At 46.1% G+C, this 12337-nt stretch overlaps 1 protein-coding gene and 1 long non-coding RNA gene across 5 annotated transcripts in view; one reads left to right on the plus strand and one right to left on the minus strand.

Annotated features, from left to right (window-relative positions):
* The window catches only part of Cfap221 (cilia and flagella associated protein 221), a 70400-nt gene extending 64600 nt beyond the window's left edge, over window positions 1–5800 (minus strand). For 2 of the 4 annotated variants that reach the window (XM_039091278.2, XM_039091281.2), the window contains exons 1-2: window positions 5452–5752; window positions 3425–3609 (exon numbers count right to left, since the gene is read on the minus strand). In XM_039091278.2, the coding sequence (XP_038947206.1) occupies window positions 3425–3563 (139 nt within the window). In that variant the 5' untranslated portion in view covers window positions 3564–3609; window positions 5452–5752. Of the gene's footprint in view, window positions 1–3424; window positions 3610–5451 lie in introns of all 4 variants that reach the window. The other 2 variants (XR_005492413.2, XM_039091279.2) reach the window with 2 other exon arrangements.
* A 2496-nt stretch (window positions 5801–8296) lies between these two features.
* On the plus strand, window positions 8297–11287 carry LOC134481481 (uncharacterized). Its single transcript, XR_010056982.1, has 2 exons — window positions 8297–9129; window positions 11008–11287. It is a non-coding gene; the product is annotated as an uncharacterized LOC134481481 (long non-coding RNA).
* Window positions 11288–12337: the final 1050 nt, after the last annotated feature.

Consider the following 12337-nt stretch of genomic DNA (forward strand, 5'->3'; position numbering starts at 1 on the left):
CTGCTCAGAACCGGTTTTGTCTTAAGCTGACAAAAGAGCCCCGTGGAGCAGAGGCGTTCCTAAGGTCTAAGGTGGTGCTGGAATGATTGACGTGGTTGTGTTGGGGGGTGTGGTTAGTTTTAATTATAACCTTGACACAACCTACCTAACCTGGGAGAAGAGCCTCCATGAAGGACTGCCTAGAATCTAGATCAAGTTAATGTAGAGAGAGTATCTCGTGTATTGTATGAATGCATCGCCTGTCAATTCAAACGCCTGTGGCCTACGGCTTAGGCAGGAAATAGAGTTGAGACGTGGGACGTCTGGGAGGAGAAAAGAATTCTGGAACAGAGGCAGGCGGGAGATCTGCCGGGGAAGACGTGAGGAGACAGATGCATGGTGCCTGAGCACAGGTAACCAGACACATGGCAGAACGTAGATGAAAATAAACGGTCTATCTTAAGTTAAGAGTCTAATCAGCCTAGCTATATGGCCAAGGTATTTGTAAATGTATTTTGAGTCCGAGTCTTATTTCTAGGAGCATGGAGCTGGGAGGAAACACCGGGCCCTAACTACAACAACTTAGCCTTGTGGACACAACTGTGAGGCTGTCTTGATGTGGGGAGACACAACCTGAAACTGAGGGGGCACCATTCCCCGATTTGGGAGTCCTGGGCTGTACAAAAGAAACCAGCTGAGCACCAGCGTGCATTGATTCTCTCTCTGCTCTTGACCATGGCCATGATGTGACTGGCTGTGTCGAGATCCCGCCTTGACTTCCTTGCTTTGATGAACTGTGAGCTGAAATAGACCTTGTGTCCCCTCAGTTGCCATTGTCAGGGAAGTTCACCACAGCATGGAAATGAAACCAAGATGGGGTGACTAAGCATGACAGTGGGGAGCTGGCCACAGCTCACCACCCACTGAATGCCCCTCCTCCCCCACAAGGTGTCCACCTCCAGCAAATGGTGGGACCTTCCCGCATGTCAGCTGCTCCAACTGTGAACTGAAATAGAGTGTTTTCAGGACGTTGTTGGATGACCCTAAGGTGCAGAGCTGTAGTTCTCCTCTCCCATCAAGCAACAGGGTTTTCCAGAGGCTTGTGTGGTTATGTGATACGCATGAAAGGGTGGAATGCCCTTGTCTGGAGAAGCAGACTGACCCATGTGGCTGGGGATGAGTCAGACAGGACACGTGGATAGCAAAGGTGTCAGGTCAGGCAGCTCTGGGTGAGGTGGGACGGAGACACAGGAAAAACTTGGGGGATATGAAAAGGCAGGAGAGCCCCTCACCCTAGCCAAAGCTTCTCATCTGTACAGAAGCAAGAGTCCGGCAAATTAACAACCACCCAGGGCCTTTCCACCCTCCCACCTATAAACCCAGGCTTCTTAGAACATCACCAGAAGCCCATTGACAAGGAAAGGATTGTGGAAGCCTGCCTGTGCAGACCCAGAGGTTTCTTATTTTACTTTCTCAAATTATAACCCTATCCAAGAATTGCCAGAGTCACCCTGTTATGTCTCCAGAAGAGAGCCAAAAGGACAGAAAAGAGTTCTTGGCAACCTGTTAAAATGCATCCTGAAAGCCACCAAAAAAGGTATATGCATCTCCGACCAACAAGACGGCTAATCACGGCTATCCCTCCAGGAGCCCGCCTACACTTGGGCTCATGTGCCTCCCTGTGACTCATGTGGAGTTGCCCGCATCAATGCCTGTGTCTTGATTTCTGCTGAGTACCTCTCTTCCCCTCAACCCTTGTGCCGAAGACGTCATTAAAATATATCTTCTTAGTTAAATTTATAATTAAAATATATTTTGTAATAATATAATATACCTGCTTCCCAAACTGGGTAGTTTTTCTATGTCAAAGAAACGAGTTCTGGTTTGGCCCAAGAGAAGCCCCTAAAGGTTAGGGGAACTCCTCAGGCTACTGAGGTTGCCTCCTCAAGCTTGTGAGAACTGTGACTTTGCCCGGCATACAGAGATCTATTGAGAGTAATAAGCAGGGCAGAGGTGAGAGTGAGGGTTCTAGAAGGGAAACCGAGAGTGTGGATACTGAGGCAAGAAGCGTGGCAGTCCCAAGCCTGGCTGAGGATGGAAATTGTCTGTGGTGTTACAGGCAGATGTTGGACATTGGAGGGTGCTCCCTGGGATTTCTAGGTTCTTACATCCCAGAGCAAGGAATTGCATGAGGGACACGTGAGTGGCAGTCAAACAGAAGTAGTTTATTAAGAGAGAAAAGCACTTTAGGAAATGGAAGTGCATGGGGCTGGGGAAAGGTCAGAGGCTCAATGGTGGATGATGAACCACAGATCAGGATCTTCCAGTCCAGTTCAGTAGGCTTCTGGTCATCTGAGTAGCAGTCATATTTTCTCCACATGCCTGGGACATATCAGCCTTGGTCAGAGAGTAGTCCAGGCTTTCTCTGCCAGTGTTCTTTTATTCAAATGTCAAGTGTGTGTGTGTGTGTGTGTGTGTGTGTGTGTGTGTGTGTGGTGTGTATGTGGTGTGTGGTGGTGTGTGTGGTGTAGTGTGTATGTGGGGGGTGTGTGTGTGTGTGGTGTAGTGTATGTGTGTGTGGTGTGTATGTGGTGTGTGTGTGTGTGTGCGCATGAACACCCGTGAGTGTGCATATGCGTAGAATGTACAACCTTGGTTGTTAGCCACTCTCCACATTGTTTTGTAAGGCAGGGTCTCCTATCTTGGCTAGGCTGACTGGTCAGTGAGCCTCAGGGATCTCCGACGCTCAGGAGTCCTCCTTAGTGCTGGGGTTACAAGTGCATACCACATCCGTGCTTTTGAATGTGGGATCTGGGATTTGAACTTATGTCCTTGTGCTTACAAGTGCTTTACTTACTGACCTAGGTCCCTAGCCTCATGTACCTTGCTTCACCTCCTACTTTCCTTACACAGTGGGACAGACAAGAGCAACATGTGAAGAAATGGAAGTCACTGAATTTGTGAGTACTTTTTACGACAAAAATCTATTGTTCAGAGGCAGGAGAAATGGCTTAGTGGTTAAGAGCACTTTCAGCTCTTCCTGTGGACCTGAGTTTGGTTCTTAGCACCCACGCTGGATGGTTTACAAATGCCTGTGACTCCAGATCCAGGGCATCTGAGGGGCTCTTATAGCCTCCATAAGCACCCACAATACATGTGCCATATACACATGTACACATAAACACCTGTACATAAACACAGACACATAAACATATACATAAATGAAAATAAAAATTATTATTTTTTATAAATCTACCATTTAAGCAGCTAGATCTAAATAAAACTACCAGTCTTAATAACAAAAACTATTACAAGCCTATGCATAGTGGTAGTGTATATCATTGCACATAGTGATACAGCTAGGTCAGTACCCACAATCCCAGCGTCCTGCACTCTGCATCCCCTGGAAATGTAATTCACAGGCAAGGGTTTGCTGCCCACTTACTAGATTCCAGAAGGTGGTTAGGCACCTCAGTTCTCTTCTTGGGCTCCTCCACCAGGCTCTTCAAGAGGATGGGTGACATCGTATCAAAGGGTTCATTTGCGTTCTTTAGTTCCTGCATGGGGCTTTTCACAGCTGCCATCTCTCGTGAAAAATGGAGCTGTCTGTCTAGAGTCAAAGGTTATTTCCTGGGAGGAAAAACAGGAGTCCTGGATTTATCATGAGAAATCACGCACATATTCCTTCTCGGTTTTTGACAAATGTACCTCTTGTCTCTACATGGTGTGCTGCGGCTCAGACCCTGCCTGCCTCTCATGTACTGGACACTGCATTCCCACACAAGGCTGTCTCATTAATCATTTGACATCACACACCATAACCCAATATGGCCACAAGCTCGCAACTCTCCCATGACTCTCTTGAGCTTTTCTAAAACGTGTTCCTGAGATGCTTCTTGGGCAGCCAAGGGGAAAAGAAAGAACTCTCAAGGGCTAATAAATTTGGAAAGCTCCCTAGTTAATGACAAGTCATCCCGACAAAAAAAAAAATTCAGCGTAGGGGAGGAAAAGGTTTATTGGACTCACAACTCCAGATCAAAGGGAAATTGAGACAGGAACTCAATTAGTCACATTAATACCCAGAGTCAAAAGCAGAGAGAAATGAATGCTCCCATGCTAGCTATTCCCTTATGCCCCCTAGCTTTCTTCACTCTTCCACAGTTCAGAGCCTAGGGCATGGTGCTGCCCACAGTAGGTGAGGTCTTCTCACATCAATTAACAACCTCCAAATAGCCAGAGGCCAATCTGATCTAGATAACTCCTCGTTCAAACTCTCTTCCCAGATGATTCTAGATTGTGTCGAGTTGACAGTTAAAAGTTTTCCGACAAGTCTGCACATCACATCCGCAGAGATGTGAACAAGGGTCCCTTCAACATATTGAGTGTTTGCAAGACACAGGCATTCATATGTCACCTTCTGGACCTGTCTGCTACTAGGAGATGGTAGAAGGGTGATGGATCCTGGAGGTGGCCAATCAGAAACCTGCGGTATGCCTAGGACTCAGGGTTGAGACCGTTTTCAGTTGACAGTCCTAACCCCCTTTAACATTCTTTTCAATTACTATTTTAGATGTCATTTGGCATTGACAATTCATTGCCTCGAAACAGAACTTTACAAATTCCACATTTTGAAAACCTTTATTATTTTGTGGGAGTGGTGGGGAGCAGGAAGTGCACATGTGGAAGTCAGATGACAGATCTGTGCAGTTGGTTGTTTCTGCCCACTCTTGGGCGGGCGGTTGTTGGGATTGAACTCCGGTCATTGGGCTTGCAAAGCAAGCACATTTACCTATTGAGCCATCTCACTGGCTCCCAACACCACATTTTCTATATCATGCATAACTTGTGACTCCTTCAAACAAGCCAGGGGGCTGCTTGGAGAATCCCCTGAAACTGAAGGTAAAACCAAGAATGGACATTTATGAGTTTTGCTTTTTGTTTTCCCTGGAGAAGTTTCATAGCTTTGAAGAAGACACAGAGAAAGTAGAGATATGGGGAGGTTATCAGTATAATAGCTGTGTAAAAATTATTTCCAGAAATAAGTTGGGCCGTCCTTTCCCCAGCATCCTGTTCAGTAGCAAAGGCTGCACAATCCTCAACACAGCCTGGGGAACCCGCTTAACACCCCCCCTCAACGACTTCTGCCTTCCATTGCCTACCCCAACTTCACCCCTAACCCTGCTGCTCTTGGTCCCATACAGTCATTGTTTGTGTTTCGGGTAGGGCCAAGTTAAACTGGACCTCACCCTGGCTAATCCCCTCTTCTTTCTTGCCAACCCCAAGCTAAAGGGGTAGGTAGAACGCAGACTCACTCCTACCACCATCATTTCTTTGGGCCTCACCTCGCTCCCACCCCCGACCCGATGCCTAGATGAACATCTAGGGGATCTGCCTGGGGGCTCCCGCTGCTTTAGTAGCTTGGCGACCACCACCACCTTGGGACACTCAAGCCACAAATCCGAAGCCTCTTACCCTGCAAATGATAGTTCCGGGGCGGGCGCGCAGGAACCTACTCAGAGCGTCGCCATGACAACGCGGACGCTTTCCCAGGATATGCTGGGGAACGCGCCCAAACGGCCCCCAAACGTGGGGGAAGTTGGCGGTTTCTGTTCTGGGGCGAGGGTTGACTTCTTTGAACAATATGCGGAGCTTGAGAAAGACCAGAAAGCGCCACTTACTATGTGGAAAACTAATGGAGTCCCAGAGGAGCGGAGAAAGTTTAGCCACCCTGCGGGCTGGGCAGCTTGCCTGAGCAGATGGGGGCGGGGCCCCGGCACAGTGGGCGGGACCTCCTGTCCAGTCCCCTCCCAGTTTTACACTTCGATTCATGGTAAAGTTCGTACACTAGCAGAGTTAGGCAATATGCTAAAGAGAAGCTCCCCTTCTCCCGCTGCAACCATGGTCAAATCTCAGCCAATCTAGTTTCAGTTGCACTTTCCATTATTTTGAAGAAATTCCCACATTCTCTTGCATATTTTTTAAAAAATAGTATATATCTTTTATTTCTTCTTTGACAATTTTATACTTGTAAACGTATCTCGATTATATGCACCCCAACCCGGACCAAGAGCCCTCAATGCATCCCCTCCCTCGCCACATCATCTTTTGTTAATAGCCCACTGACTCCAATTAGCGTCCCCTGCTGGAAGGCTGACCTGACTTGCGCAAGGCTGACGCAGATAACCACAGCTGCAGGGAGTTCACAGCACTCCTTCCTTCCTCCCACTGGCTCGTCACTCTTTCCGCCCCACTTCTTTGATTTCCTTGAGCATTGGGTTGACACAGATTTCTGCTTAGGCTGAACACTCAGTAGGTGCTTATTCTAAGCGCTCTGACCACTTAGGAATCTCTGCATAAATTGGTGCGGACTACAGAGAGCATCGCATCTTCTCCGACCAAGGTTAAGGCTCTACTAACCCATGGGCATAAGCACAAATATCTAGAAGGCAGTTTGGCAACATGCGGTTTCGCAAAACAGCAGTAGTCCTTAGAGCGCTGACCCAGCAGGCACCAGCTTTTGACTGGGTTCACAGCACCAGGCCTGAATTCCTACCTGTGGGGAAGACTTTAAGTCTAATCCAAAAGCACCGGAAGTTTACAGCGTCCATTCAAAATTCTCTTTCCGGTTTCTCTTTTGGTCTCTCTCTTTCCCTGTATGACTTGAAACTTGATGTTATTTACAGTCACATATGGGGAGACTCTGGATTATAGAGACTAGATGATGTCTAACCTCCTATTTACTGTCTACTTCCTGCATCTGTGGCGCTGGGTGTGTAGCCCTTACCCCATCTGGAAAGGTTCATTGTTTTTTGTTGGTTTGGTTTGGTTCTGCTTTCCCCTCTCTCCTTACCACCATTCCTACCTATAAAAAAACCTTCATCTCGGGACTGGGAGGGTGGCTCAGTAGTTAAGTGTGCTTGATTCCAAACTTTAGTTTGATCCTTAAATCCATCTGATGGAAGGAAAGAAGCGACTCATGTAAGTTGTCCTCTGACCTCCACGTGTTCTCTCTCTCTCTCTCTCTCTCTCTCTCTCTCTCTCTCTCTCTCTCTCTCTCTAGATGAGAATATATCCTCATCTATCAACACTGGCACTGGTAAGATTCACTTCCAACCAGAACTCTATATATGAGGGCTTTGGGCCCCTGCTCCCCCAATCTCTCCCTCTCACATGTTGGGGTTGTAGGTGAGGGCCACCACCACACCCACCTCCATCTCCATTTCTTATAACACATAGCTCTTTATATGTCACACCCATCATTGTTTGTGTATGTGCTTTGTTTTTGGTTTTGAGATAATCTCAGGCATCTTGGGCTGACTTAAAACTTGGCTACGTTTATTGACCTTGACTTGTTTATTTTCTTGCTTCAGTGCTGGACTTGCAAATGTGCGCTGTCACTCTCCGTGGTGCGCATGCTGGAGGGCTTTGTGCGTTCTAGGCAGCCATGCTACATCCCCCCAGCAAAAGTCCTAGGGGAAGAGCCTCACATCTCGTCCTTGGCTCTCCCATAGCCCTTGATGCAGTTCTTAGTCCACAGTGATTACCCGGTTACTGTTGACTGAGAGAATGGACATCACTGGGTGAGCTCATGGGTTGCTTTAATTCCTTCTCTTTTTTTTTTTTTTTTTTTTTTTTTTGTGCCCCAACAGGACAAGACGTCAGGAGAGCAGGACCACAAGATGTTCCCATGTGTATTGTGCTGAGTGAACAGAATGAAATGTGAACTTAGCATTTTTCTTAGTAAAAACGTATTTTCTATTATACAAGAAAGTACCCATATGGTCACACAGCAATTAGCAACAGGGCCTGTTGTCATATGCAGTCACTGTCTGTTGTTCACTGTCTCATAGCAGCTCGGCTGCATCCAGGCCAAGCATTGATGAATTTAGGGCTGGGCACATCGTCTAACTCTGGCTCCTGGCAGAAGCCTGTAGATGGCTTTCTCTCTGGTAAGAAGGACAGACAGAGATATACTACTGCACTAGGTACTTTGCCCATAGCCATGACAAAACACCAACAAAAGCAACTTTAAAAAGGATGGATTCATTTTGGCTCAGTTCAGGAATATAGTACACCACGGGGGATAGCGTGCCAATCAGTGGGAGGTGGCCGGTCACATTCAATCCTCAGTCTGGAAGCAGAGAAGACAGATGCTGGCGCTCACCTCTCTCTCTCTCTCTCTCTCTCTCTCTCTCAGCCCAGGACTCCAGTCCATGAAATGGTGTTGCCTACATCCAGAGTATGTCTTTCCACCTCAAGTTACCAGTCTGAAGACTTCCTCACAGACAAGTCTAGAGATTTGTCTCCTAGGTGATTCTAGAGCTTGTTAGATTAAGCATCAGTATGAACCCTACCATATCTTTCTCTATCTGAGCTTTGTAGCTCATGTTCTTGTTCTTAGGGCTTCAAACACCTGGCATAGAGTGATTTCTTTGTGTGTGTGTGTGTGTGTGTGTGTGTGTGTGCACGTGCGTGTGTGTATGTGTGTGTTTGCTCGTGCATTCATGCCCACATACATTCATGTGTGTATATGTGCATGCATGTGTGCATGTGAAGACCAGGGCATAACCTTCCACATCATTCCTAAGCCATCATCCACCTTGCCTTTTGAGACAGTGTCTCTAAATGGCTTGGAAGTGACCAGGTCATCTAAGATGGCTGATCAGCAAGTCCCAAGGATCTTCCTGGCTCTGCCTCACCAGGGCTAAGTTTACAAGCTGGTTAAACCATGCTTGGCTCTTCTTATGCGGCCTATGAGGATCAAAATCTCAGGTCCTAATGCTTGTAAGGCAAATACTTCACAGAGTGAACTATCCTCCCCAACCCCCATCCACACTCCCAACCTGATTTCTAAACCCTTGGTGTTCATTCCGTGGAACTGGCACGGAAGCTTGTTAAGAATCTAGAATCTCGGGCTGTCTGAGATCTCCTGAATCAGAAACCACATTTTAGTAAAATTCCGCTGTGATGTTTGTGAGCTCATTAAAGTCTGAGAATTCTGGACCCAAGGATGCTCTACAATTATGGCCGGTCTAGATGGTTAATTACTTCCTCTATTCATATGCATGCTGCAGTTGGCGTCCACAGTGAGCAGACACAGAGGTGCCCCAGGCCCCAGGAGAATGAGAAGAGACAATGAGCGAGACACAGGTTTAGAAGCTTGTCACACGTTTCTATGGAACAGGGAGGGCCACCAATTCCATTGTTTAAATCTCTCTGGGGATTTCACACTGTATGCGGAAGAAAACTCAAAATACTTACCATGTTTTCAGACTTAACCGCCACCCCACTCCTGCCTTCTCTTTTTGCCCCCTACCCCACTGCCCTTTCTTTGCCTGACGGTGTGGCGATTTAGACCAGATACTGACCCATTCTATTTCCATGGCCCTGTCTCTCCTTGGATCTTCATTGATCTGTGACTCTCTTCACTGTCCAATTGAGCCCTGCCTGAATTTAAGATTCCAAAGTTTCACATGGTGTTTGTTTCAAGACACTAACTTTGTGATACAAGTTTACAGTGCAACATCAAATAGTGAGAAACTTGACTGACTGACTCCTAGCCAGCTCCATTTATACACAAAGACCCCAGCCAGGGAATGGTGCCACCCTTGGCAGGCTAGTCTACTCACCTCGGTTAATGTGATCAGAATAATTTCTGTAGTCATCCCAAGAGACTAACCTGACCCAGACTACCCCTCACAGGTGTGCCCAAGTCTTCTAGGTGCACCTAGATCCTTTCAAGCTGACACTTGACACAGCCATCACACTTGATATTTGAATATACTGGTAATGCTTTCTGTCTTAAAACCTTTTGATGTGCTGTATTTATCTTTTGATCCTTCCAAACTCTCATATGATCTTTCTCCCATTCTTGCTTTCATGTTTTCCCTGAAGAACATTTCAAATAATATATGGCAGGGGACCAGAGAGATGTTGCTCACGCAGAGGACCTTGGTTCAATTACCAATATCCACATGGTGGTTCACAACCATATATAACCCCAGCTCCACGGGATCTGCAGCCTTCTCTTGACAGCATCTAGGCATGCATATGGTGTGATTAAATATATATGTATACAAGAAATATTCATTCATACACATAAAATAAACTTTATATATAATATATAATGTATTATACACATACACATATACATATATATCACATACATATATATACACATACACACATACATATACATATACATCATATACATATACATGTATATCTCACACACACACACACACACACACACACACACACGTATATGAATGTTCATTGGTGTTTTGCCTCCGTGTGTGTCTGTGTGAGGGTGTCAGAGCCCTGGAGTTACAGTTGTGAGCTGCCATGTGGTTGCTGGGAATTGAACTGAGGACCTCTGGAAAGCTCTTAACCACTGAGCCATCTCTCCAGCCCAAAAAAGTTATATAGTTTTTAAAAAAAAAATAAAATAAGACAGAGCAAAGAAAGCTTGTTTCTCCTCCTCGACGACGAGAGCTTCAGTTTGAAGCCCAGATCTCTTGGACCACATCATCTGACAGTGGCACCTATGCTGCTAGCTGGGAATCTGAACAAAGCTCTCAGACCACTATTTACATGCGCTGAAATCTTCCAAAAAGAGCAACTTACGGGTTGGGGATTTAGCTCAATGGTAGAGCGCCTGTCTAGCAAGCGCAAGGCCCTGGGTTCGGTCCTCAGCTCCGAAAGAAAAAAAAAAAGAGCAACTTACTCAACTTATTCTCGGACAACCCTGTGCATGTATGTAGTAATTGTTTTATTTTTATATTATTTGTTTTGTGAGCACACATGTGGAAATCAGAGCCTAACACTGAGGCCAGGTCTCTCCTCCTACCTGGGGGCTTGAGGTGAGCACCATAGTCACTGAGCTGGCTCACTGATAAACTCACTATCTCTCTATACCTACATGCATAACGTGTTCTCTCCGAACCCCATCCTGAGAGCCTTTTAGCCTCCTTCCCTCCCTATAAGTCATTTTTTCCATCTATCACTTTTTTGTTTTATGACCTGCAGAGTTTAACCAGGGCCATCTGTGTGACCAGGGCTTTGGGGTTATCCATCAGAGCCCTGTGGACATACCACTGGATACAGGGCTGAGGACAATGGCGGTCCCTTTCCCACACGGTGATGCTGAAGATGGGTATTTACCCCCCCTCCACTGCATAAATGAAGAAGCTGAAGTCTCCAGGGTTCAAGAAATTTGCCCAAAGTCCTAGTACTAATTGAATATTAAGTCAGGACTTGAATCCAGGTTTGGCTGATAACAAAATTCTTAAAATTTTTATAACAATTATGTATTTCATGCATTTGTTATTTATTTCATACATGTGTGTGTGTGTGTGTGCGCGCACACGCGCGTGCGTGCACATATGACTCAGTGCATGTATAGAGGTCAGAGGACAACTAAGTTTTCTCCTTCCACAGTGTGGGATTCGGGGATTGAACTCAGGCCATCAGACTTGGAGGCAAGCACCTTTACCTGCTGAGCCAGTTTGCCAGCCCACAAGTATTCTGTGGGCTGAATAAGCCCTGTGGGTTTCTTTAGGAAGGTCTGGGCGCTCCTGATCTTCCATCCACCGATGATAAGGATTTGAAAGCACTAACAGCACTCTTCCAGAGGTGGCTATATTTGCTCTTTTATTTGATCTCCTTTAACTCTCATATTTCATTTAAATATTCAAAAGGATGCTGACAAACGGTGGCGAAAAATAGAAAAAGTAAAGAAGAAACCGCTTTCCTGAGAACTGAAGTCCGCATTTCTAGAGAGTAAACACAGAGGCGGGAGCATTAAAACCTCATTACAACGTGAATGTCGAGCCTTTGTAGTTCAGCGCTCAATAGGAAACCACTCTGGCTCTTTACTCACGGCTCATCAATCAAACATTAGTTCTGCTCTCGGTAAAGCTGCCTGCCATTCAGCGCACAGGTCTCTCCACGGAGCTGACTCCATGCCTCGGATGGCTCTCTTTGAACCTGTGCAGTCATTTGAGGGACACCTTTGACTCGAACATATGGAGCAGCCCATTTCTTTCTCTGTCCTCTGTTGTCTCCCCCCACAACCTCCAAACTACAAAATCTCAAATATTCCTTAGGGAAGCCTCACTGGAAGGCAAGCACATTAGTCAGTGTTCTCTAGAGGAACAGAAGTTGTAGAATGAACCTACCTGCCTGTCTGTCCATCCATCTGTCTACCGATCTATCTATCTATCTATCTATCTATCTATCTATCTATCTATCTATCTATCTATCTATCTCTATCTATCTATCTATCTATCTGTCTGTCTATCATCTATCTATCTATCTATCTATCTATCTATCTATCTATCTATCTATCATCTGTCTA

The sequence above is a fragment of the Rattus norvegicus genome, chromosome 13 (assembly GCF_036323735.1).
Source record: "Rattus norvegicus strain BN/NHsdMcwi chromosome 13, GRCr8, whole genome shotgun sequence".
NCBI classification, from domain to species: domain Eukaryota; kingdom Metazoa; phylum Chordata; class Mammalia; order Rodentia; family Muridae; genus Rattus; species Rattus norvegicus.